A 27,473-nucleotide genomic window follows, 5' to 3' on the forward strand; every position below is an offset into this window, starting at 1 on the left:
TAAGTTTGATATAAAATTACTACATCTTAATTTATTATTCTTAAGTCTAATATGAACTTCCTACATCTCAAGTTTAATTAGTATTTTGGCTAAATCCTTCTAAAAAAAATATTAAAAATCTTTTTATTTCTTTTCATTTTATTTTTTTGCATTTCAACTTCTTTTCTTATATGTCACTACAAAAAAATTAGATTTTATTCTACTATTGGTATGCATTGTTATCATTTTGAATTTAATAAATTTAATGATTTTTGGTGTCTATTTGAGAAATATATATATAAACATAATTTAATAAATTCATTTAATAAGATTTTTTTATAAGAACAATTTTAGCATGTTCCAACTTTGTCTTCTTTTTCTTTTTTCTAATTTTGTATATATTTTGTAACTTGCAATGTGTGACAAGGCACATACATGTATTAATGCTTTGCACTTTGTAGGAAGAATGGGAGACAAATAATGAAGGGATAAATGAAGGACAAAAAAAAAACCCTTCTTGTGAGTCAAAATCATTGATTTACTTTTACTTTATTAATCAAAATAAATTAAAGATTGTAGAAAATTTCTTCGAAGGGAGGGATATCTCCGGAACAAATTTTAGCTGGAGCACACATGAACAAGGTTAGTGACAAAAGGCACAAATTTCGACAAAGTGGTTAGGATGGACAGTTCATGTACACACAACACAGCAGGGCAATTCTGCGTCTGCAACAGTCTTCTATTGTCCCTGCAGACGAGAGCTTGGGAGCAGATCTGGGACCTGAGAATGGAGTGGAATGGACTGGGAGTGTGGGATCCTGTGGATCCAAAGTAAGACGTGGTCTGCACATCCCCCCACAAGGCGCCGTGTGATATCAACCTCATCGCTCTCCCTCATTTTGCAATTACCGAAGACCGTGCTGTTGGCGTGTTACATCCACTTTGTGTTCTTTCTCACGAGATCATCTGTTTTCTGGGGGCACTTTTCAACCGCCCCATTTTCACCGCGGCTTCGCGCGTGAGTTGACGAATCTAACTTTCGGAACGTGTGAGGAGTGATTCGACTGTTTGGACACGCCAGAATCGCTGATCAGCTCCGATGCAAGATTAACCGAGGAACTAGACTGGATTTCCTGTTTAGAGGAAGATCAGCTGTATGTTCCAATTCAGATTCAGACAGTTGAGTCAAAGATGCTTACTCAGCGTATGGCTCTTCACTTGCAAATCGGTGATCCCGTTGGGGAGGAACAAACCTTCTAAATGCATCATTACTCATCGTGTAGATGCTACAATCTACGACGCATATTACTACTCACTTTTCTACACCATCGAGTCAAGCAAATATTTATTGGAACTTCAAGAAATTAAAAGTAATTCTATAAAAAGGCCACGATGACATGTTCTGGATAACTTGTAGCTGACTTCTACATCTCAATGGTTAAGTGTTTTTTGATTGAGAAGAATCGACTGGGAGCACTCAAAGGTAGCCAAGAAACGTAATCATGCATTCGTCTTCGTGTTCGAGTAATCTCTAATGCCGCATGTGACATGTCACTCTTTGAGCTCTAAAATTTCCGTAGCTGAATCCGGATTATCATAAAGGGGCCAGACTTGCTAATGCTCCCGTTTCAACACACCAAGTAGCCCGATGCAGAAGAATCATGCATGAACGATGCGGAACCATCGTTCCTTTAGATCCCTTGCTCATCGACGTTCAAAGGACCTCCACAAATCTGACATGCAGCAAGAAATCTCTGATTGATATATATTTCGACAAGATATCACAAAATGATAATTGAGGAACACCTGCATCGCCCACTTCATCGCTACTTTTATCCTTCTGCCCACTTTTTCTAGCATTTCATCCGTGTTGCAGTTGGCCATCGCGGTCCCGAGTAGTGTATCGTGTTGTGCTCACACTTCAGTTCGCACTGAACCCATACCTATGCTTTAGAGTGTAGGGTGTAAATTTATCCGTCAACTGAGAAATATGATTGAATTGGAACGCCTGGTAATGCTTCAGGGATCATAACCTGATTCCTTTGATGATGCAATTTAGCATTACAAGTGAAATTCAGGTAGAGTTTTGTCGTCGTGAACGTCGTCCTTGATGTATCTGTATGCACGGCCTGTGCTGCATCTGCGGAGAGACGCACCGGTAAACACCTACTCTTCACCTACAATCCCCCTAAGTCGGGGCCACATATGGATGCAGCTTACTATCTACACACACTAGATAGGTATGTACAGGGGTGGACGTGTACTGTGATCCTACTCGACTATATTATTATCCTGCTGAACCTACTGCTGTCTCTCAGTGAATTGGTAAACCTTCACCGTCCCCAATTCATACCTACTTCTTATCACGCTAACGCCGCCGTCTTCACTTTTGACAGGTTTGCTATAAATTGTACAAGTCTAGGACTTACGGTGGGGCAACTGCGGCGGACTTTTCATATTTGAGAATGACATCGAAGGAATGAAAACCTCATTGCATCAAAGCTCCTTGTCCAAATCACATAAAAATATGATTCTAGGCACTTAATGATCCTTTGCGGTGTTCTCGATCCAGGCTCTCTGTTATGTGCCATGTGAGGCATATGTTTGCATGATATCAACATAGCCTAGTGGGGCGGATCTTGTAAATCGGCTTGCTTTGAATATTGTGCAGGACTTCTGCTCCAACAGGTATGATTTCAAAGGAAAAGACTACTCGATGATAAGCAGGTCCTATCTTATCAGATTCTGGTAAGTTTCGCATCTAGTAGCGTGGGAAGTATACGAAGCAGCTAGTCATCTGGCAATTGGGTTGTTACATGGGTAGCGACATATTGACATCCAATTGTGAAGCTGATCACTGTGATCCGCCAGGAATGCGCCCAACTGGTGGTTTGGTAAAGCTGTGACAATATGTCGATGGGAATTGAAGAGGGGTGGAATGCGCGAAGCATGAGAATTATGTGATAGGATGGGATTTGACTGGATCTGGGGGAAGTCACTGTTGGAATCTGTTTCTGGATCGGTTAGGATCTGGGGCAGGGCGAACGGTTGACAGGAAGCGAGCGTGGGGGAGTTAGACGGAGAGGAGAGGGCAGCGGAGTAACTTAAAGTAGGCTGGCAAAGGGGAGCATGTGCAAGCCATGGCTTGGGCTATTGGCAATGCAGCTGGTGGCCTTGTGTTCGTGTTTGGATATTGTCGGTGGCGCTGATGCTGCTGACGCAGTGTTCATAGGCATCGGGGGGCTGCTTGCGTTCAACTCAACCATCGGAAGAGCTGCCAAGCCGGCTTTGGAGCTCGCTGTGAAGGATGTCAACGATGCCAAGATCTTTGAGAAGTCGCAGTTGGTGCTCCATTTGGGCAACACTAATTGCAGCGCTTTCCAAGGAGCGGCAGCTGGTAACCTAATCTCCAAATTACATGTATTATGGTTATCACAAAATCCTCCTCAAAATTGTATTCCTATAGCATTTCCTCCGTAGCTTGGGTAAATCCCTGGTGCTGTTGGATCATGATGCATACATTAGATGTGACATTTCCTAAAAATTGCCGTATTCCTGAGTTTCTGAGCATGCATGACTCAGCGATGCGATTCATCATGTCCGAGGAATCAATGGTGTCGGTGACGAAGCGTCTCTATAATGTTTTGGGTGATGGGGACAGCGATGAACTTGCTAAAGCAGGAGGTGGTGGCCATTGTGGGGCCTCAGACATCGGTTGTGTCGCACTTCGTCTCGCACATGGGCACCGCCACCCAAGTGCCACTGGTGTCGTTCTCTGCGACTGACCCCTCGCTCTCTGAGGACCAATATCCCTATTTCGTGCGTATGACGCACAGTGATAATGTGCAGATGGCTGCCATCGCAGGTAATATCGCTTTCAATTTCGCTCACATAATACAATAGCGAATTGATACATTGATTGAAGTTTTTACTAAATTCATCGGGTTTAGGCCACAGTATCTTATTGTGTACCACATAATTTTAATACATAATCTTTTGTATTCAAGAAGAACTAAAATATGTTCATATTTTTTATTGATATGTGTTAAAACTAGTTGGTGTTAAAACTAAGTTAATACACCACATTCATAAATTGATATGTATACACATTATCAAGATTATGTGTACACATAACAAATTAACAGGGTATCTTTAAATTGAAACGCGTACACAGTATCTTATTGTGTGTTAAAATTATGTGTACACATATCAATTTAAAAAAAGATTGTGTTAAAATTTTGTGGTACCCTGATCAACATATCAATTCCCAATACAATAATGCGAATTAAGCATTCTTCGGAATGACTGACGAAATTTAGGTGAATTTGTTTAATTTGTGAGTAAAATAAGTCGGCACGTATTCTGTCTTAATGCATGTGAAGCAGGAATTGGCTTTGGTTCTATCTCTCATAATTCTGTTTCTTTTGGGAAACAACTAGGGATCATTCAGTACTACGGGTGGAGAGAAGTGACCGCGCTGTACACAGATGACGATTTTGGCAACAATGGCATCGACGCACTAGGGGATGCATTGAAAGCGATAGGATCTAGTATTGTGTTCAAAGCTGGTCTAGACCCCAAGATTACCAGCGACGGCATCGGTAGAGTACTTACCAAGTTGTCGCAGATGGAGTCGCGGGTGTTGGTGGTACACATGGAGCCCAACATTGGCAAAGAGCTGTTCGTCATGGCGCAGTGGCTCCAGATGATGACCCAAGGATACGTGTGGATTGTCACCGAGGCCATGACCAGCATCATGGACTATCTGGACAAAGACTCAGATTTTCGGCAGGCGCTGCAGGGAGTGGTGGGAACTCGGAGCTACATTCCGTCATCTCCTCAGCTGCAGGACTACAAAGACAGATGGTTGGAATACCACAGTAAGGACCGCTCTCTCGGCCCCGCGCAAATGAACAATGTGTACGCATGGTACGCATACGATGCAGTCTGGATGATTGCGCATGCCATCAAAAACTTCATGCAAAAGGGCGGAGCCACCACGTTTGTACAGCCTCCAGTGTATCCTGTTGATGCCGGAGGGCAATCTGAGCTGGCCGACCTCAAGGTGTTTCAGGATGGCAGGCTGTTCATGAATACCATTCTGGAGTACCAGCAGGTCTCGGGCATCACAGGTCCTTTGCACGTGGATGAGAGAGGAGATCTCATCGGTTCCTCCTTCGAGATCGTGAACATGGGGGATAACGGATTGCGGATGGTGGGATTTTGGTCTAATTCCACAGGATGCTTGGCCTTCGCTCCGGATCGTACTGTGAGGGCCACGCGTGGAGTCAACCATGTGTTGGGTCATTCCTCCAACTCAGGGGTTAGTCATAAATTTGTGCCTGAGTTTATTATCGTCTGACTTGTTGGAGAGAATGGTCTGAGATGAATTGTAGAAAATCTAACCTGCTGCTTTTTATTGTGAGTGATAGCAGATTCAAACTGTCATCTGGCCAGGTGGGGTGACGGAGGTGCCAAGAGGGTGGGTGGTACCCAAGAATGGACGACCTCTGCTGATTGGGGTGCCCAACAAGATCGGGTACAAGGAATTCGTGAGCTCTGCAGTGGATTCCGCAAATCGGACTTCATTTCACGGGTTCTGTATTGATGTATTCCAACAAGCGCTGGCATATTTGCCCTACTCTATCTCCTACAGCTTCATGAAATATGGAAATGGCAGTTCCACCCCCAGCTACGATGCCCTCGTGAACAAGGTTGTTGAGAAGGTACGTCTTACGCATCATCATCTATGATGTTGGCAGTTGAATTCGTGGCTACAAATGGCCCAGCTTGAAATTTCATTGCATGAAGATTGTGAAAATAGAGGAGACGTTCTCGAGTGAGATAAGTGGGTGTGTAGATGGCATGAGCAGGATTTTGATGCCGTGGTTGGGGATGTGACCATTACCACGAAGCGATCCACGACAGTGGACTTCACGCAACCATACACAACATCGGGGCTGGCAGTGGTGGTACCAATCCGACAGGGTGAAGGCAACCATGCGTGGGCATTCATGCGCCCTTTCACACCGCTTATGTGGGTCACCACCGGCACTTTCTTCTTCTTCACAGGCTTGGTGTTGTGGTTTCTGGAGCACAAGAAGAATCGAGATTTCCGCGGCCGCCCCAAGAAGCAGATCGTCACAACCCTATGGTTCCTCTCCCATATCCCTCCCCTATCGATGGTTTTCCAGCAGTAACACTATATCTTAACAAGATTCTTAAAATATATCCTGGCGTGCGGTATTGAATCTGTGGGAAATGTGTTGCAGGTTCATATTTTCAACCCTCTTTTTCTCTCAAAGTGAGACCGCTTCTCTAATCTCCGTCTAATGGACCTGATTTATCATGGACATTCTTTAAGTGTGTGAAATGGCCATTGTTTGACCACGTGTTTTGGGAAAAATCGCAGATGGAGGCATGAGATGATGATGCATGATATTAATTGTGGTGGGTCGGGTTGGGGTGCGGTGGGGTGACATGACAGGGGAGAGAGTGAATAGCACTCTAGGTAGGGCAGTGCTGATCATATGGCTGTTTGTGGTGCTTATCATCATCAGCTCCTACACAGCGTCTCTGACCTCCCTGCTCACTGTACAGCAGCTCCTGCCCACCATTCAGGGCATTTCCAGTCTCCTTACCAGCAATGTCCCTATCGGCTACCAAACGGGATCCTTCGTGCGCGATTATCTGCTCCAGCTCAATGTTGCCGAAGAGCGCCTCGTGCCTCTCGACACTCTCGCAGCGTACTCGGCTGCCTTGACTAAGGGCCCCAACCGCGGAGGGGTCGGGGCCATTGTGGACGAACTCCCCTACGTGCAACTGTTTCTGTCGTCTGAGTGTGCCTTCACTATCGCGGGCCAAGAGTTCACTAAAAGTGGCTGGGGCTTTGTATACATCTACACCTACCGACTCGATTTACATGTCAATATGTATCGTTTGTGTGCAGATTTTGCTACTGATTTGATTTTTGAAGTGTGATCGAGATCTAGAAGGGAAGTTTTTATTTTCCTTGCTCAATATCCCAGTGATGGCTGAATGATTGTTGTCAGGCGTTTCCGAAGGGCTCCCAGTTAGCGATTGATTTTTCAACCGCCATTCTGAAGCTGGCAGAGAATGGAGAGTTGCAACGCATTCATGACTTATGGCTGGTCTCGGAGAGTTGTACTAAGCGCAATTTGGCGCATGATTCTACAGAGCTGGGGCTGAACACGTTCTGGGGCCTATTCCTTATCACTGGTTGTGCGTCAGTGTTTTGTTGTCTCGTGTACTGGACGCGCATGATCATTCGGCACCGCAAGGCGATCCGGGAGCGCGGCGCGAGGGATGGGCAGGTCAAAATGTCACGTCTGCAAGCCAGCAAGAGCTTTCTGAAGTCCTTACTGACTTTCATCGAGGAGGAGGAAGTGTCCACAACTGGAAGACGGTCCATGCGTCGCAAGAAAACCAGAGAGTGGGACGAGTCATCTCCCAACCAGGGCAGCTCTTCCTCCATCGCACCTACTCTATCCAGTCAAAGAATATCCAAGGCGTTGGAATCCATCACTGCCTACGCTACAGAGGAATTCTGTACTCCCCAAGTCACTAACCAGGCATGCGAATGTGTACCAACACCATCCACCACGACGATCACTTCGGTCACTACTTCTGAAGCCGGAACCAATACACGTCCTGCTCAAGCTGACACGTCTATTATGACTGAGGGAGCTTCAACAGATGAGGAGCGACCAGGAAGTGCTGGCCCTACCTCTACTCCCGATCTTGAAATTCAGGACTTCAAATTTAATGGTATCTCTAGGACTTCTTATCTGGGGTTGCAGTCCCCTTCATCATAAAAGTTTCAAGTTAGAGTTCGAAACATGATCATGTGTACTCTGCAGAGAATGGACCACAAAATCAAACAAGTCAGAGCTGCTCGCTTTAGATGTTCAGGTGTAGTGACGTAGTAATACAATAACACCAACGAATATGTTAGGTTTCCGAATGTGCCAAGATAGATGTCAGAATTGTTTCTGAAAAAAGTGCGTTGACAATGCGTCATGAACAGAAGTTACAATTAGTGGGCAGGACAAAATGCTTGATGCTTCGTACATTCCTAGATATTAGAATTTGATCCCATTACTTCTCCTTACTGTTAGGGGTTGGTAAAGACTATTCTTGGATAACTACTAACTTCAGCACTACCAAAACTACCAGTACCAGTAACATTGAAATCTTTTTTCACTGTCGTTGCAACCATTTGCAATGCACAGTGAATCAAATACGGAAACGACTATCGTCTCAAATACAAACTAAGAGGAAATAACCCTCTTGGGTACACATCTCATGGATCTTGGCAGTTGAGTGAACCTATGCATGGGTTGGACCATGGAGGGGGTTCCACCTTTACCCTGTTGACTAGCACAACTTTCAAAAAATCAGGATTGCACGGTGGATATTAACAACTCAAAACAGACCTTGGAAAATAAAAAGTGGCTGAGCATCGACTATATATAAAAACACACACACAGATGTATATGTGTGTGTGTGTAGACATATCTGTATGCCAAATATAGTATTGGAAATTAATAACAATTAAAGCTAAGAAGCTTGTTTAGCACCTGAAATTTGGAATTTACTACTGAATTGTAAGACACAAGTTATCGAACAGCTTCCTTTGAAGCAATGTAGTTGGAGTTTTGTAGCAAGACCCACTTCGGCACGTTATTATAGACTTGTGCATATATTTTGCAAGACGTTTAAAATATTGAAAAAAACTGTGAATACTATTCGACGGTGCAGGCAGAAATGCGAAAACCAAGCATTCTTAGTCCACCAACTTTCATGCCAGTGTCGTAGTCACAACGAACAATCATTAATTCGATTACACGATTTTCGGTCCTACCTATGTTACTGGTACTACCATCACTTCGAATTCCTAATTTCCCGACCTAAATATGAGTACACAGTAAGGACCCATAATTCGGTATCACCGCTCAGGGCAGAAAAGAAAACCTTAAGGGCTAAGGTCCCATGGCCCCCTTCCAATGTTCTACAGTACAGTATGCCTAGAATCTTAGATTAGCTACTCTGCGGTCCTAGTACAGTCTAATAGACTGATAAATTATTGATAGGGTTAATAAACCCTGTTCTTTCAATGAAATGCCTATTGATCGCATGCCCCCTTTTCAGCCCAGAATATTATGCTGTGACAATAGTATTAAAATAACTAGTTGCGACTACAGGCTTTGCGACATCCAAACCTTCACCTGAGTAAGTTCTGTCAATAATAATTTTGTTATCATCCAGTCTCTTTCCTGATACCGTCTTGTTCACATGCTTTAACTCATGGTCTCTCACAGCAGGCACAATTGAGGAACTGCTGAGATCGAAGTCCTTGGAAGTGGCACGTCCACTGCTAACTACAAGGTCACGTATGATTCCAACAAAATCGTCATCACACAAAAGTGTCTCCATAGGAATATGTACTCCTGCAGCCAAACGCCATGTAATTGAGCAATTCGATAAGCCTTGAAAGCTTTTCTTAAACTAACTCCGAAATCAGAAATGCATTTAAAATAAAAGATGTATTTGTACCAAGGTCACGGAAGCGTACAAGAGTCTTTACGCAGGTTCTAGAAACATACTTCAATTCAGATCTAGAACTACCCAAGATGCAATAGCGCAACTTACTGAATCGCCAATAGTGTCTTGGGTTGGTGGGGTCATTGATAGTCTCTTCGTTGGCTGGTCGCTTGGCATACTCATCTTTCAGTGCCATAAGATCCTGTAGGGGAAATATTGCCCACATTGATGGAGATTCCAGGTGCTGCTGGAGAATAAGATGGGAAACATGAGGATCACAAGTTTCGGGTGGGGGATCTGTGAGCCCCAACATATTCCTAAAGAACCGCTCCCTTCTACCTTCATCTTCTTCCCACCATGCCCGCATAGTCGATGAATCATGGCATGATGGAGCACAAACTGTCATGTATTCATAATCAGCTGGATTGCCGAACTCTTGTCCAGGAGCACTGGGCATTCGCTGAATTCTAAGACCCAGAAGCCCGAGTTCGCTTAAGACCTATTCCAAAAGCAAACATGTTCAATCGTTGAGAATTATGACATTTCGGGAGGGGGGGAGGGGGGGGGGGGGGTGTTTAACATGAAATCTAATAAATTCTATCGAACAGCAAGCACAACTACGTAGATCTAATTCCTAAACCGAGAACAGTGAATGTACAACAACAAAATGCTCATCCACGAACTCACTGGTTGAACACAAGCTGGAACCATCCCAAGATCTTCTCCACAGCATAGCATATCAGACGAATTCAGCAAAGCAGGCAAAGTCATCAGAGCATTATCACGCCATAGTTGCTCCTGACGATGAAAAAAGTAATCGTTGTATTTGCTCTTCAGAACATTCTTACTGCAAGACAAAGCAACCACTTGGGTGAAGCGACTGTAAGGTATCTGTCGTACAGTGGATCCAAGGCTGAAAATGAATCAACTTCCAGAATAAACAAGTACACAATGAGATCCCGTAAAAATCTATTTGAAAACAATATTATTACTATCCATAGGCAGAATCATATAATTGAACTTCACCTGTGGTCATCCAGCTCGTCGAAGCTGACTGTTTTATCCATGCCAAAACGTGGGTAGAATTTTGACGGATCATCTCTATCTCGCATAAGGATAACTTCCTGCAGAAATGAATACAATGAATATTAGACTCAAGTTCACCATCACTGGGCAATGTTTCATCTTATCTATATTCTGCACATTCATTGACATATACTATATGTACATCAGCGAACTCCACTAGTTTACTGTCTCATCTATAAGAAAACGCATAGTAAGAAGGATCTATTAGAAAAACCCATATTAACTCGTGGCTTGAGGTGAGTATACATGTAGGAGATCAAAGAGTCGGGTTCGATCGGCCTCGGCCTCTTGAATTGCAAATGACGACGCATTATCTTTCAACGTCGTTGCTGAAATGATCTTCTTCTCGGTATTATATTCCTCTTTGAATTGATAGCACAAGTGTTCGAACTCATCGAAGTAATTTTCTGCTACTTCTGTCCATCTATCCCCGAATTTCCCTTGAAGAATATGACAACGCACGTACGGTGTACTCAATCGCTGGAAATCCCATATACCTTCTCTCTCCAATTCCTCCTACAAAAGTGAACAAAGATGATCAGCAAGAGACTAAAAATAAATAAAGTAATGAAAAAAAAGAAAAAAAGAAAACTTGTTGACACTAAGATCGTCAATGCTACAGGTGATGAGGCTTACTGTGCTGAGAGGAATGGATGGCCTAAATCTTCCCATAAGTCCAGTTACGGCATGATCAGGCATCTCCCAAATACGGAAGAACCCCAAAACATGATCTATCCTGTAGGCACTGAAGTATTTCGCCATCTGCTTAAAAACAATAGAAGGTTCAGTGAAGAGCGGTTTATTACTGACGTCCGCGGAAATCGGCCCATGACATGGACAATGGTGGCCGCTGAGCTGACAGCTAAGACCACTGGAGTTCCCAAACAAAAGAAACTGCCTACGTATGAAACGTCAGACACCTTTAAACAAGAATGACCATAAGTTGTAGCTTAACAATGTCCTTTTACACGAACAGATTCAATACAACAAAACACACTGCAAAGGCATTCTAAGCTCCGTTCTGACCTGAGAAAGTCGAGCTCTCCACCAGCCGTAGTTGTCCTTGGCCATTTCCTCCCAGACGTAGGTCGGAAATCCCCAATTCTGCCCGTTCATGTCAAAATAATCTGGTGGAGCACCAGTAGATGCAGTCATCCGGAAGAGGCTGGGAAATTGCCAGGTATCTACACTGTTACGATCTACGCCAATAGGTAAATCTCCTTTGAGCACTACATGCTTCTTCATAGCATAATCTCTTACTTCTGCGAGTTGCGAATGCAGATGAAATTGGAGGTAATAACTGAAGGCAACAGCATCGTAATAGTCCCCCATTGGTGAGACGAGTTTATCTAACTGCACACAGACATACATCCGACTTCAGGATTCGACATATGTAACCATATAAATTATTCAGTAAGCTTGTCGATACAGGAAAAAATGATAGAGGATCTGAGACGTTGAAAAATACAGATGGAATAAACAACATGCGATAACAATACTTCGCGAGGAAAAGTTACCTTCTCCTGTGTAAAATCACCATACAAACCCCATTGAGAGTGATCTGAAGTGCCAAAAAGGTTACGCAAAAAGCAAAATGCAGCATAAGGTTGCAGCCAACCCTGCAGAAAAGATACCAAGAAACTTAGGTTGAGGCAGGGACATTAACAACCTTGAGGAAACAAGATAAGTCCAAAAAATGTAGTTTTGGGTACACTATTATTAGATGCAGCATGTAGTTTATACGAAATTATATATATATATATATATATATATATATATAAACGAACACACACACACACACACACATAGTCGAGTGAGTGTTAATCACCTTATTTTCATCAAAGTACTTCTTGAACAATGCTGAATTAAAAACTAGATCCTTCTCCAGATTATAAACTCTTTTGGCTATGGATAACTTTGCAGCCAAAGTTGCCTCATAATCAACCTCCTTCATATCCAACTGTTTCCTGTAATTCTCAATGTCCTCCTACACATATAAAGAACAGAAACAGTAATGACCATGAGCCTCATTAAAGAAATCGCAAGGCACAAAAGAAACTGATTCAAATTAAATGGGGACACAATTGACCGGATGATAATACCTTGATATCATTTGGGAGCTTGTTTGAGAGCGCTTGAAGCCGAAGGTACAGTGGATGCAATGCAAATACAGACAATGAGCTGCACAAATCAAAGAAAACCAGCCAATTAATACTTCTATCACAAAATATGCCCTGTTCTGTATACCCCGTGTGCTACAGTCCTTTCAGAGTTTCATGACAGCAAGCAAAGGATCAGTGTCCAGTGGATTGAACTTTCAGGTCTCACCTGTACGGATATGAGTCCCACCACATCATGTTGACTGAAGTGTCATTAACGGGCAATAATTGGACTAGACGCATTCCTGTCTTAACTGCCATATCAACCATCAATTTAAGATCCAAAAACTCTCCGGCACCCACACTTTCCGTCGATCGAATAGCAAACACCGGTATTGCAACACCTGCCCCTCTCCATGGCTTGGACTGTCAACAAAATATGGAAACGTTACCATATGTTCAAGTCATGTACGAGCGTGTGAAATCCTCACACTGAAAAGCTTTCCGTCCAAGCATACGAGAATGCAATGAGACTTAAGAATACGAAGACAACGGGAGTTAATGAAACTAATGGAGATGAATTATGTCAGCAGGGAACAGAAAAATAAATAAAAAAGCATCGCGACTAACAATAGAAGAAATTGTACGGCATATCATTATAAGCGAGAAAGGATTACAAATCAGTCATTCAGAAATCCGGAGATAAAAACATTGAACAGGAACTAAGCAGCCGGCTGAGATAGACTTACTCTGAAGCTTCCATCAGCTGCAATAAGCACAGAGCTAGACTTCTTTGCGGATAAACTTAATGATAGCACTCGATTTTCATCATTTTCATACGTAACTACTCCGCTACTGTTCTTCAGTATGTACTTGTACGACACAGGGAACTCCGTTCTCGAAATCGACACCAAACATTCCCAACTGTAGCCAACAGTGTTTGATAAAGCAATCGCAGCCTCATTGTTCCATTGACCCAATTCCGAAGAACTGCCTATGACGAAAACCTGGGTGCATTAACAATGTGCAAATTGAGCAAAAGTTGGCTTGCAAGCAATATGTGATACGTCTTATACACAGAGGGCGATTCAACGAGTAGTTCAACAGAAACTAAAAAGTGAAAGACCCTTTTCAAATGTGCGATGATTTAAGTAATGCAATCGAAACACATACGATTAGAGGAACTTTACCGCTTGGTCAGGATGCAGAACTGAGTTCGCTATCTTGAATTGGACGACTACAGCTTCTGCATGTCATCCTTAAAACAAATCAGATCAAATCAAAAACAAACAACAAACTACATAAAGTAATAAGATGGATTCTCAACTACGCTGTACTTGTAAGCTTAAAAAATTGTGATTCAGTCTCTAATATATCGAGAGCAAAGAGCGGTGCTGGATTGAGTATCACCCAACCTGACGGATTGAGCGGAACATTAGTAAAGCATTGCGTGGGATCCTTGCTGAGTTCCCCCTCAATATGTGTGGATTTGCAAGCCTCATCTCCGAACAGAACTTTCCTATATGCTTCCTTTGTGAAGAGCGTCTCGGGAGAATCCTAAAATAGTACAGAGATAGAAGGTTAGCGTTAAGAATGTCTTCCATTCAGCTCAAATGGGGAATACACGCTACATGCGTTTGATGCAGAAATAAACGTCGAAGACATATTCAATGAACCGGAATGTTGACTGAAGCAGGCACAGAGAACACAACTTCGAAACTTGGGATTAGTAGTCCAGAAAGCATAAAATTCACTCCGCCGTAGGTGTGTGAGTACTAGCAGTCCTTTTCGTTATGAGGAGACATCTCTACTTAGAGAAGGAGCAGCAATAACAGCACTACCTAGTAGAACATTATTCAGAACTGCCTGGCTTGTAATCAATCTCCTTTCGCTGAGAAATGTTTAGTCGCAGCACGGCGTGGATGATGGAAATACTTTAAATTTATTCTCATTAAGCAATATCCTAGACAGTTACATCATCAGCTACTGACCCGGACACCTTCTGTGGGAAATCACAGGCGGATGATTTACAACTCTTTTCATACAGTTCCATTGCTTGTGTTCGAAGATACGTTGATAAACAAGGCAGTCACTTTCAAAAAAAATAACCATGACTTCCTAACAAAAAACAGACTGAGATTACTGACAAGGTAGCAAGTGAGAAACAGGAAGGGAGGAGGTCACCTGCCACAGATCGTGGACTTCTACTGTTGCTCCATTAGACAATCCCTCCGGCAAACTGAGCACTCTCCGTGCTCCAGACTCTCGCCTCAACCCACGGAATCTATCATCCACGACGACGTAGTTATATTCTGTCTCAAAACGCTCTGATACTGAGATCGAAACCTCCCATACGAGAACGTCTCCTTCCTGACGAGGCATCAATCTTTGCCCCTTCTCCACAACCCAGGCTCCTAGTAATGCATCCGATCCAATAATCATAAGATTTTGGCCCCATTGAGTATTGTATGGAAGTTTGAATAGGATATTCAATCTCTTAAGTCTACGCAAACTGTTTGTTCGTCCACCTAGATCCCCGCCGCTTCCCATGTTCAAAATACGCACTGAACGCTTCTCCACAAACAGATTGAAATCTATACTACAAGGGAGAGGGAAGCAATATGACGGAGCAGGGTGCCAAATGTATTGACCAACCCAAGGGAGTACACTATGAAAAGCAGTGTATGCACAATTGATGCCCTTGGATGCAGCAACCGCGGGTAAACGGCACTCGTGTGGCTAGCGTAATAATAAGATTCATTAACGAGCACCCTCCTACAGCGCAACGAACAAGATGGGAAACGCTAACAAATACTGCCGCACAACTCCACGAACGTATTCAAGCAGACCTCACACATACACAACTACTATATTCTGCCTAGTCCAGCAGTGTAACCAACACAAGAAAGGAAGGAAGGAAGACAGGGGAAGAAGGGAAAAAAAAAAAACGCTGCGACGGCGGTCTCTCTCAATTTCAATACATTGACGGTGAGGGGGGGATGAGGAGCATAATGTCCTCAACAGAACAATGCGTGAAACACGACAATGGTATCCTCAATGGAAGACCTGCGCAGGAGATAGGAGGGAAAGCGCTCCAGGTGGAGGAGAGTTGTGTGAGGGAGGAAGTGTTGCAGAGAAGACCCGGAATAGTCCAGAAAGCAAGAAGGTTGTAGAGGACATGACGAAGGGGCTATATACTAGAAAGGGGAGTGCACTTGCGGGAGTTTGGTGGGGACAAACAAACGCTGCAGATTCAGAATAGAAATGCAACTGAAAGGGCACCCTTCCCTCCCCCCTCTGATACCCTACCCCTACCCTACCCCTACCCTACCCCTACCCCTCTCCCACTGCCCAGGCTGTGCCCTGCCCTGCCCGCATGACCCCCCCCTCCCCCCTCACGACAATGTACGATGGACCAATTTCATACGGCCCCTCGTGCTGTACTGCAGCGCCCATGAGTCTCACGCAGACTCACTCACATGGAAGCATCCTCCTCTCGTTATTTTACCCTCGGCGGAACACTTGTCTGATTGCCACGAATCCTGATTATTACTATGGCAACGGGATCTCGTGCGGCTGCTCCAGATGCAGCTTCATGACTTGTTGCGAAAGAAGAAAGAAAGAGAGAGTAAAATGGTCTCACACGTGGCATCATCAACACTGGAATTTTTGCTAGGCAGTGGTCCCTGTGATTCGTTGTTCCAGAGCATATATAAATAAATATTTGATGGTATGGAGAAAGAGGAAAAAACCAATACATATTAAATCTGTTGAAGAGATGGGTTTTGTTAATTCCACAAGTGTGCTCTTCTTTGTTTTGCAAAAGCATGTGTGTTTGGATGTGGATTTCCAAACGGCTCTTGAGAAAGTTAACAAAATTTGAATAAAAACTAACCCAAACTTTCAATGATCCTTTGTTAACTTTTCATTGCCAATTGGCAACTGTCTTATTGGGTGTCTTTGTAACAAGAAGGATGGACTATAATTCAAGATCTGCTTTTAAGGCCTCCAATCAACAAACTGGAAACTTGAAGCTGGGAGGGGCACAGGAGGGGGGGTATATATCTGATAACTGCTATCAAGCCCCATGTTCAGGACAGCAATCTGGCCTCATGTTCATATCATTACACAAGAGGAGAAGAAAGGAAATGAAGCTTTGCAGGAGCAAATGACACCTAAAGCAACTGGCTTTGGAATTAGAGATGAAGCTGTGAGTGCCATGTGGCAAGGGGGGGGGGTGTGGTGGTGTGTGGCAGCTTGTCCTTGTGGGTGTTCTTTTCACAAAGTTGTTTGTATTTTTCGATTTTTTGCTTCCCTCATTCCCTTTCCCTTTCCACCATCTCCCCACGTGGAAGTGCTTGCTATTCCAGGCTCGGGATTTCCCTTTTTCTGGATAGGATATGAAATGATATTTAATTACTTTCTATTTATGTTTTTATGTTTTTAAGTTTCTTTTTCTTTTTCTTTCTTTCTTTCTTTCTTTCTGCAAGATGGATCATTCTATGAATCCAAAGTTACCAGATATTATCAACCCTCAACATATAATTTACTAAAAGGTTGATGCTACACCAAGGTGATGGATGGCTCAACCTGTTCCAGCAGATCTGGAACAGTTTGCATGCAGGTTTCTCATCACACCAACTGGAGAGAAGAAAGGCAGTCATGAAGTCATGTGTGCTTCTGTGAACACTCACAAAGAAATACATAAATACAAAAAAAAATAAACAATGATTTTTTTTTAAAAAATGTAACATTGTTGCTGCCACTGCCATAGATAAAATATGCCCCATCTGGCCAGGCATTCCTCTCAGTCATTCTTCTAACATCATGCTAAGGTTAACCCCTCCAAAAGCCCTCTTTTTCACTGCTGTTTGTTGTGATCATTTTGAAAGCTTGGAAGCAAAGTCATACATATGGACCCATTTGTATAGATAATGTGACAACATCTTTTTAGGTCCAAACTGCAGCTTTCAGTTAATTTACCTCAAATGACACTTGTTGCACTTTCATTATATATAGTAAATAGCAAGGAGTTGCTGGATATTAAATACATGAAATACATCATCATCATGGGGGAGGGATAAAGGAGCAACATCTGCATGTGGAAAGATGGGCTGTTGCTGCTGAGGCTGCCATTGAGGGAAGGAGGGGTGGGAGATGGATGAGGGCAATGCAGACAAGGCAAAGGTGTCTAAATGCAATAAGGGGAGGGAAGGATAATGCTGTGTCAGGCAAGGGGGGCCAAGGAGGGCACTGGAAGCAGCAGAGGAAGAAGAGCACATTAACATCCACCATCATCTTACCCTTATCTTGTATTCCTTGCATGTCCAGCACAGCACTCTCATCTCCTGTTAACCTTCTATCCAAATCCAGAACCATGTCACTTGTTGCATCATCTAGTTCAAAGCTATTCACCATGATTCTGCTTTACATCTTCCACAGACATCAGTAATTGTCATCTACCAGGTGAATGTGTGATTGAATGAACAGAGGCATGTCTTCCAATATTCTTTTTCATTAGTACTATGTCACATTTGGTAATTGGTAAGACATTAACTAGATAAAAATAAAAGTGGGAAAGAAGTTCTAAGTTTGACAGAGGCAAACACTTTTTTCATTTCATTTCTCTTAGTTCCACACAAATGTGGGCAAATTAAATCATGCCAGAGAAATGAACAATGTCATCAATACAATAAAAAAATCTCCTCTGTATAGCTAATAAAAGATAATTATATATAGTTCTGTATAATTAACTACAGCCAGATGTCTGATATACATAAACTACATCAGTGAGTGTTAGTTTTAAAGACAAGCACTTGTTATTGACAAATGATGAAAATTCAAATCAGATTATCAAAAAAATTAACAAAGATATGAACAAAATGGAACATGTGTACTCACAAACTCTAAAATTTAGAATGATAAATTTCTTAGTGACAGATCACATTAGTTTATGGACAGTAACTTTGTAATAACATACCAATGACATCACTTTCATAAGTCATACTTTCAATAATATTTAGCTTTTTGCAGTTATGTTGTCTTTTTGGATTTTAAATGAATAAGCTGTTACTACATGTACCTTGGCAATCAGTTATAGATTCACTTATTTATTTATTGTTTTTCATGGATCTCAAAACAGTCTCTCTAGAGGATAAGTGTGAACAGTCAACAATCTATTGATACAAAAGGTTGACACTGAACTTCTATGCACACATCCATCATGATATGAAAGAGGGTAAAAGCAGTTGAGAATTTGATATATATAGTTGTATACATAGTTATATTTCTGGTTGTCCTTAAATATGATTTTGCACAGTGTATCTAAGTGCTGTGCAGGAGAGCTAAAAGTGCAGTAGTGGAGTGTGAACAAACAGAGGAAGGAGTGGATGGACAAATTGATAGATGTGCATACATCTGAATTAAAACATGAAGGACTTATTGGGGCAACTGTGGAGAGGATAAGACCCAGAATGAATCATATTGCAAGACTAACATATATATGTACACATACACATATAAATATACACCTATGAGAATGAGCCAGTCCTCATGATTTTAGATAAAAGTTCCCTACAACTACAAGAGAGGGAGGGAGAGATGGAGGCAGGAGGGCACAATTAGAGAGAGGGAGACAAAGAGGGACACATGTGCAAGTTTGTGAGTGAGTGAGTGGAGGGTCCCCCTCCTCCTTTCCTGCTTCCAACAACAGAAAAAAGACTGATCATGGCAGCTGTAGTGATTGACTGGAGCAGTATTATTGTCATTGGAGGGAGGGAGGGAGGGAGGGAGGGTCAGGGACACCTTCCTTTCCCCTGATTTTCTATTCTATTCATTCATTCCGGTTTGAGGAACACCACCTTGGAGCTTTCACTCTGTTCCCCCTCCCTACATCTGTTTTTTTCCATCTCTTTGCAAAGGTGAGCACACAGAGGCACACTCTTCCAAACAAGAGAAGAGAGAGAAGACACAGTGTTCCAAGTTGGAGTGTTCAATCCAAGCCCATCATCACCCTTCCCAAATGACTTGGGGGAGAAAGAAAAGCTATGCCATGACATTCTGTGGTTGTATCAAGATGCCCATATGGATTCTCCATTGGCTCTATGTTGGGAGACTGTAAGGACTGAGCAAGCAATACCAGCCACACAGCTCAACTTTTGAAAAGGTATTGAATAGCTCAGCACAGTGCTATGCCACCAATTGCAAATGCAGGAAAAGGATTAGCAGTATTTGCAGTATTTGCAGAAGCCCTCCTTGTTATGTTGGATTGTTCCACCTATATGATTGCTTCCACAACAGTAGTGAGTCTACGTCTGTGACTACATGTGTATGCTGTGCCCACCATCCTCTCAATCACTCTCATGCTAATTGTGTGGGAGTCAGGGGATTCTCCATTTCCATTACTTTAAATGGATGTATAAATAAAGAAGACATTGTTCTGTACAGAAGCAAACAATGACTACTACCCCACACCAAAACTGCCTGCACAGTCAACTCCCCCCTCCACATCACTTTTGTATCTTATGTTATTAAGAATCAATTCCCCATCTATGGAATTATGCATTTTGTGCAACTGAGAATTAATTTCCAGACCAGGTGTGATGTTTTTTGAGCCATTAAGAATCAACCCCCAGACTTGGCTTCACAAAGGTAAATATTTGATATTGATGTTTATCAAGTGAATAGTTTGAACAAGTATTTTCTTTATTTTTTTTTCTTTTGTTTTTTTCCCCTATTGGGCCATTAAGAATCAATCCTCCAGGCTGAGCATTTATGTTCCTTTAGTCATTGAGGATCAATCCTCTGGACTAAGCACTTATATTTCTTAGGTCAATCAAAATCACTCTCTAGACTAGGTATTTATGTTTTTTGAGCCACTACAAATGAACACCCAAACTTGATGCTTAAAAATATGAATTTTTGCAATCAATATTTATTTAAATTAATAGTTTGGAAAAATCCAATTGTTCTTTTAGTGTGCTGGCTTAAGGTAGGAATTCAAGGATAAATTACCTTATTTATTTGAAGTTATGTGATTAGAAGTTTATCTGCAAAACCCATGTTTTCTGATACAGTTGAGTAGGCTTCTTTTCTTAGATAGTAGGTTAAATGGAAGTAATCACAGAAATGCATGTCAGTGCCTCTATTCTTACGTTATAGATACGTTTCTTGTTTTTTTTATTTTGTTTCCCTTAGTCTACCTTTTTTGTGCTTCTCGAACCTCTCTCGTGTATCCTCTCTTCTTGCATTGTCTATTTCTTTAATTAGGTTTTTTTTTTTGCTTCCTTGACTCAACTTTTCTATGTCTCTCAATTTTTGCACCTTGCAAGTGTTGTTAGATAGTATTTTTTTAGATATCCTAACAAACAAGTAAATAATAATAATAATAATAAATACTTTCACATATTATACCAAAATAAAAAAAATCATAAAAAATTTATGTATCATTTTTAATAAATATTGCAAGAAAAAATAAAAATTACTAATTGAAATTCTTGCATTGTTACTTTTATTGGCAAAAAATGACAGTGTTCATAAAAAAACTACAAACAATAAATTAGTAAAAGAATTGTATTTATTTGAGTGATAAACATATTATTGTCAAATGTTTGTACATTTATAAGTTGTCTGTCTTTTTATAGAAAACTTAAACAAACACAAATTCACAAGGAAGAAACATAAAACTTTACATAATGTGAATTCTAAAAAAACATTTTAAAGGGTGTGACAATAAAGCAAGGTGATTGTGTGATATAATTGCACAACTCATAACTATGTTGGAACCTATTGGTTCCAACGCTCTGTGAACAAAATTGACAAACATGTAATACTAATAGTATAGCAGATGTTCATGTATTCAGAAGTAAAACTTTGAAGACTATTGAGCTTATGGTGCATACACAAGACCATGAGCTATATCCTTGCTGCACTGTCTACGTTCAATTCGGTTTAGAGAACTGTTCAGAAACAAGTAATTGATTCCAAAAATGAAAGGCTTGAACAAGAAACGGACTCTAAGTGAATGAAAAAGCAACAAACAATTTGTGCCCTTGAAATGGAAATGCTAAAAGTAAAGAATGCCGAGCAGTAAAGTAGGAAAGAACTAAGTAAGGATTAATATGTATAAAATATGAAAAGACTGCAGGACTTCCGAAGAAAAGTTCACAAGACCACGCACCAATCAAAGAGCACGACGTAGAGAGACCCAATGAGGAGGACGAGAGAAGGGAATCTTAATTTGAAACGCTCTCCGAGGAAGCCAAAGAGCATGATGAAGAAGATGTAGCAGAATATGAGGAAGAAGAGGAGCGAGGTGAGTGCCGGCAAGTTGCAAGTAGCGCAATGGCGGGGATAGGAGGATAGGATTGGATACCCAGGGGGACCATGAATAGTCGTTCTTGTCCCCACGCTGCCCCCCTCGAATGCCCCCCCCCCCCCCCCATAACCATTAATCCATCCACTCATCCATCCATCCCTGCACTGGTGTCTCCCTTTGGTGGAATCAGAACTCTACTTGGGTCTTAACCGGGATTGATTGGACGGGATCGACTGCACGGATGGGACTCATCACAACTTGGCTAGCTGGCTGGCTGGATGGATGAAATGGAGTAGTACCAACTGTATAATTGCCACCTGTGCTCAAAACGGAGACCCTGGTGTGTGTGCTTTGGGAGGGGAGGGACGAAAAGGAAAGGGAGAAAGCCTGGCCTGCTCTGCTCTGCTCTTTACTAGAAAGTCATTGAGTGGTGCTGTGACACATCCTCATGGCCCAATCCGAAAAGCCCCACTCTGTGCTCACACACACCATCTGTATGACAGTTGAATTCAACCCACAATTGTCCCCCCTCCTCGAACATGAGACTAACCAACATTGCAATGACAAAACAAACAGAAAATAATAATAATAATATTAATATTAATAAACACACAGTTGTTAAAGACTGGTATTCTCATCATCTTAACTATTTCAATGATGAAAACAAATATATATTTCTAAATAAAGACGAATGAAATTGACTCAGGATATGTCTTGACAGTTGCTAAACTGATGGAATTAGGCCTGTTGATTAATTCAGTATTGTAAGGTGATGACTTATTGGTGGTGCTTGGCAGCACAGACCACATTCACATGCCACCCTTTTACCATATCTATTTCTACCAATCAGACTGAAATTTCATACTTGACTTGTGATGATTATACATACATACTTACATATATACATACAAATATACCAGTAATTTAATGCTTCTTGAATGATATTTTTAGTTAATTATTTATTTATTGTTAAACTTTATTTATATCTGATAAATGTGGAATCAACAAGATTTATATTTATAATATATTATTATTATTATTATTATTATTTTAAAAAATTGAGTAAGAATTCCACTTCTTGTATATTGTTTTTGACCATTTTGTGCTATATACTTAGCAAGCAACATGTAGATGCCATGTTTACTTTTTTTGCAATTTTTTCAAAGGCATTGATAGAATTTTTTTTTCAATTTCTTTAAAATTTTTCTTATAAAAGAGAGGATAAAAATAAAATAAAAAATACAATCAAACACTTGATTTGGTGTAGAGTCTCTAATAAGACCTATAATTAAATTTGTAATATAAATCATCACAAAAGACTAACAAAAGTATATAAAAAAATATATAAAAATAATATGGATTGATTTAATGTCCTTATTTTCTTACCAATTTTTATTCTTCATGGTTCTTCAAGGCATTGTATCTATTTTTTGAAATCATAATAAAAAATATGAAATCTTTCTAAGCATTTAGTTTTTAGTACTAGATGAACCATTTTATTTTGAATTTATAAGTTTCTTAAAAATTGAAGGTCTTGGTTTATCTTATATAGACATCAAAGATTAATTTTGTACTATAATTGTGTAAAGAACTTGCACAAATTTATGTAACAAGTTCTTTCCATGTAAAATAATCAAATATTCATGACTTCTTGCCTAAAGTTAAAAAATATAGAGATAATCTTAAATAATACATGCAACTTTCTTATGTATATTATTTTAGCTTTTATTATATAATTCTATTGGATTAAATTAATCATATTATTAAAATTTTCTTCTTTAGAAAAAATTAATATAATAAAATATTAAATAAACTAACCATTCTTAATGAATTTTCTCAAATAATTCTCAATTATATTATGCATTCTTTTGATTTATTTTCTTTACTCAAGAAATATAACAAAAATAATTTATATAAATTAGCTCAAGGAGATAAATACACAAGATAAATAAGAGGAGACAAAATGGCTTTCTAATTTATTGCATGCCTTATTAGTTTTATTAAAAAAATTCATCAAAAGTAAATCATAAGTTGAATTTATATGGCGTTAAGAGAACCAAGTTAATGTTGATCATATCAAAAGATTGGCAAAGCTAGTAGAGAGCAAATCCTCTCAAGTAACAATTGTTATTATTATTTTATACATGTCAATATAAATTTGAATTGGAATATGTTTTTATGTAGTATAGACCCTCTATTTCATAACTTGTAGATGCTTTTACTTTATGATTGTGTAATCAATGCATCTTTGGATGGAATTGATCTATTGCGTTGATTTATAAGGATTATGCACAATACTTGATACAATGGTGGGTTTGACACTTCCACTCTTTAATTGCTCAATGGATACATTGAAATGATTTCTTCATTGTGAACATTATGTAATCTTGTTTGTTTGAAGATTGTTGCATTCCCATGTCAATCCTTAAGATTATGCATATTCTATTGTTGGTGCAACTATGATTGAATATTAGAATGTTTTCAATCACTAAAAGATGAATTGTGTGCTTTATCTCACTAAAGTTAAATACAATCACAAAATGTCAAGGATATGAATTAGAAGAAGATGCATAAACTTGGAAAATATGTGTCAAAAGAAAAGTGGCAAAATAGAAATAAAATAGTATGTATATTAGAAGGAAACTAGAATAGCTATTGCCAAATGACAAAGAAATTAGAGACTCTTAAATCTAGACTAAAAGCAAGAAAAGAGTTGATAAGAGTGAAGAGGGCTTCATTCTTGCCTCCATATATACTATATAACTAAGAGCTACGTGGTGATGTTCTATACCTCTAATATGTGTTGACTTTGCAAGACACATGCCTTAGTTTACAAAGCAAGTTTTTTATGTGTGTCACAAACATACGCATGTAAGCTAGTAATTACTTGTATAAATAGGTAGAAGTAAGTAGAAATAGGTAAAAACAAGTTAATTCTATAATATCTTCTATGAAAGCTTCTTAAAAGCTTTATAGATGGTGCTTTGACTTTATAGGTATCTTTAATTGATTTTTTGGATTAGAAACGTGATCAACAAGTTGGCCATGTGCCACACATGTTGTTAGTTTGAAGACCAAGCTAACTATATAGCCTACACGTAGAAAAACTTATCTTGTAAGTCAAGGCATGTGTCCTACAAAGTCAACACATATTAAAGGTCCTATAAAATATCGCCACATAATCCCTGTTAGATAGTATATATAAAAACAAGAGTGAAGCCCTCTTTACTCTTCTCAACTCTTTTCTTGCTTCTAGTCTAGTTTGAAGAGTCTCAAGTTTTCTTGTCTTTTGGCAATAAGTCTTTCTAGTTTCTTTTAATATATGTACTTCCTTATTTCTATTTTGTTACTCTTTCTTTGAGATAGATTTCATTGGTTTATGCATCATCTTTTAATTCATGTCCTTGACAACGTGTAGGTCGCATAATTAGCTTATTCTTCAAGCTACCAACATGTGTGGCACATGGCCAACTTGTTGGCCACGTTGCTAACCTAAAAAGTCAATTAAAGACACCTATGAAGTCAAAGCAGCATCTATGAAGCTTTTAAAAAGCTTCTATAAAAGATATTATAGAATTGATCTAATTTTACTTACTATTATCTAAATCATATAAGTAATTATTGATTTACATGTATATGTCCATGATATTACTCCCCCTTCTAGAGACGTGGAGACATAGAGACGAGGAGCAGACTTCACATGTTGAGGAAATCCAAGATGTGGCGAATTGTATTTGCCACATACTCCGATCTTTGTTCTCTTTGAAGATAGTTGATAGGCCTATCAGCCATCGATAGTATTCTATACCACGACGAGAAGACCACCATGTTATTTGATCTTTGTTGAGGTCTTCTTAACTTCTATTTTCCATCTTGATTTAGATAGATGTTGTCCATGAAAAGCTTCCACCGCCTTTGTTGCATTTGTAAGATTCTTTATTGGCTCCTATGTGCATTCACTAATATCATACCTCCACCAATGGACAAGATATTCCAATTTATTTTGACATTGCCTTGAGTCTATAACTTCTTCTATTTCAAACTCTTCATTATTGTCCACTTCTATAGGAGGAGGTGGATCTTGTTTTCTTCTTGCTATATTCATAGTCTTATATGGTTCAAAAAGAGATACGTGGAAGACATGATGGATCTGTATTATCTATGGTAGATATAACCGAAAAGTAATTGGATTGTTTTGTACACAAATAAGAAAATGTCCAAGCCTATGGTAGTTTAATTTATGACAAAGATAAGTAATCTTGATATTACGATGAAGCAACTATATCCTATCACCTATATTGAATTGTGGTTGTTTCTTTTGATAAGCATCCACATTGATCTTTTATCATTCTTGAGCTTCCTTTAATTTCATCTTCATTATTGCATGTAGCTCTGACAAATGATTTGCCAAACCTTCTATGATAGGATTATTAACTTTTGAAAAGTCAAAAGTATCAAGTCATGGATGGTAACCATAATTGGAAAGAAAGGTCCTTATTACATAGAAGAATGCATCGTATTATTATAAGTAAACACTGCCAATGGCAAGAAGATTTTCCAATCGTCTTATTGATAATTGATGGTACACCTTAAGTATTGTTCCAAAACTTGATTTATGCACTCTATCTATCCATCAGTTTGAAGATAAAAGGTTGAAGAAAGATTTATGTCCATCTTTGAAATCTTAAAAAGAGTTCTCTAAAATCTTAATATAAATTGAGTCCTCCTATCCGTATAATATCTTTTGATAGTCCATGATATCAATAGATATTGTCAAAGAAAAACTTGGCAATTTTTTCATGTAATTTTGTGCATGATATAAAATATACTATTTTGGTAAAACAATCTATTATCACAAATATAGAATCACACGGTCTTAAGATTGGAAGATTCATAATAAAATCCATAGAAATCAAAGACTGTGCTTGTTTTGGAATAGGTAATGGTTGAAGAAGCCCATAAAGTCAATGTCGAGGAGATTTTGACCTTGAACAAATGTCACACAATTGAACAAAGTCTTTTACAATCTTCCACATTTGTAGCCACCAAAAATCTATAGATATTAGCTCTAGAGTCTTATTGTATCTAAAATGTCATGCTACTGGAAAGTCGTGATGTGCTTGAAGGACACTTAAATGTACTTCTCCTTCTGGCACATATAGGCATCCTTCAAAATAAAGTAGGTTGTTCTTGAATTCAAAGTTAGAAGTATCATGAGACTTAAAAGCAATATTCTTGTTATCATGAATAAAAGGATTAGAGGGCATATTTGATTGAATTTGTTTGAAAAAAGTTGAATAAATAGACAATGTTGATTTCACTAATCAAAGATGAAATTGTTTTGGCTTCAATAAAATTATTTTTTATTGATCAAAAGTTACATCTCTTTCTTTAAGTGCAAGATAAGAATGTTTGGAAAGGGCATCAGA

General features: G+C 39.8%; 2 protein-coding genes and 1 long non-coding RNA gene across 5 annotated transcripts; 1 reads left to right on the top strand and 2 right to left on the bottom strand.

The window, feature by feature from the left end:
- Nucleotides 1-512: 512 nt before the first annotated feature.
- Nucleotides 513-2,262, bottom strand: LOC149987783 (uncharacterized). Its single transcript, XR_016506816.1, has 2 exons — nt 1,179-2,262; nt 513-1,043 (listed from the first exon to the last, which is right to left on the bottom strand). It is a non-coding gene; the product is annotated as an uncharacterized LOC149987783 (long non-coding RNA).
- Nucleotides 2,263-2,418: 156 nt separating this feature from the next.
- LOC112292047 (glutamate receptor 3.3) lies at nt 2,419-8,168 on the top strand. 3 transcript variants are annotated; one of them, XM_024540145.3, is made up of 9 exons: nt 2,419-2,727; nt 2,851-3,376; nt 3,641-3,844; nt 4,419-5,302; nt 5,415-5,705; nt 5,853-6,133; nt 6,252-6,283; nt 6,467-6,870; nt 7,032-8,168. In XM_024540145.3, exons 2-9 carry the CDS (start codon nt 3,109-3,111, stop codon nt 7,812-7,814), a joined length of 3,147 nt encoding a protein of 1,048 aa, XP_024395913.1. In that variant the 5' UTR covers nt 2,419-2,727; nt 2,851-3,108; the 3' UTR covers nt 7,815-8,168. The 3 variants fall into 3 exon arrangements, with proteins under 3 accessions (XP_024395913.1, XP_090112752.1, XP_024395915.1); XM_090256626.1 differs by having other exon boundaries at nt 2,419-2,667; XM_024540147.2 differs by lacking the exon at nt 2,419-2,727 and having other exon boundaries at nt 3,258-3,399.
- A 646-nt stretch (nt 8,169-8,814) lies between these two features.
- LOC112292049 (4-alpha-glucanotransferase DPE2) lies at nt 8,815-15,965 on the bottom strand. The gene is made up of 15 exons (XM_024540148.3): nt 14,913-15,965; nt 14,144-14,285; nt 13,919-13,974; nt 13,478-13,735; nt 12,958-13,154; nt 12,732-12,810; nt 12,458-12,616; nt 12,147-12,248; nt 11,656-11,982; nt 11,266-11,391; nt 10,876-11,145; nt 10,570-10,667; nt 10,231-10,390; nt 9,652-10,042; nt 8,815-9,449 (listed from the first exon to the last, which is right to left on the bottom strand). Exons 1-15 carry the CDS (start codon nt 15,276-15,278, stop codon nt 9,160-9,162), a joined length of 3,021 nt encoding a protein of 1,006 aa, XP_024395916.1. The 5' UTR covers nt 15,279-15,965; the 3' UTR covers nt 8,815-9,159.
- Nucleotides 15,966-27,473: the final 11,508 nt, after the last annotated feature.

The sequence above is a fragment of the Physcomitrium patens genome, chromosome 15 (assembly GCF_059467195.1).
Source record: "Physcomitrium patens ecotype Gransden chromosome 15, ASM5946719v1, whole genome shotgun sequence".
Lineage (NCBI taxonomy): Eukaryota > Viridiplantae > Streptophyta > Bryopsida > Funariales > Funariaceae > Physcomitrium > Physcomitrium patens.

What these genes read in the sequence shown, in the direction of transcription:
- LOC112292047 (XM_024540145.3), top strand. Translation starts at nt 3,109, where the DNA reads ATGTGCAAGCCATGGCTTGGGCTATTGGCAATGCAGCTGGTGGCCTTG. An exon ending in TTTCCAAGGAGCGGCAGCTG is followed by an intron (nt 3,377 to 3,640) that starts GTAACCTAATCT and finishes TGATGGGGACAG; the next exon opens with CGATGAACTTGCTAAAGCAG. An exon ending in AACCCTCTTTTTCTCTCAAA is followed by an intron (nt 6,284 to 6,466) that starts GTGAGACCGCTT and finishes GTGACATGACAG; the next exon opens with GGGAGAGAGTGAATAGCACT.
- LOC112292049 (XM_024540148.3), bottom strand. Translation starts at nt 15,278, where the DNA reads ATGGGAAGCGGCGGGGATCTAGGTGGACGAACAAACAGTTTGCGTAGA. An exon ending in TGGGACTCATATCCGTACAG is followed by an intron (nt 12,811 to 12,957) that starts GTGAGACCTGAA and finishes TGATTTGTGCAG; the next exon opens with CTCATTGTCTGTATTTGCAT. An exon ending in TTCCAGCTTGTGTTCAACCA is followed by an intron (nt 10,043 to 10,230) that starts GTGAGTTCGTGG and finishes CTTTTGGAATAG; the next exon opens with GTCTTAAGCGAACTCGGGCT.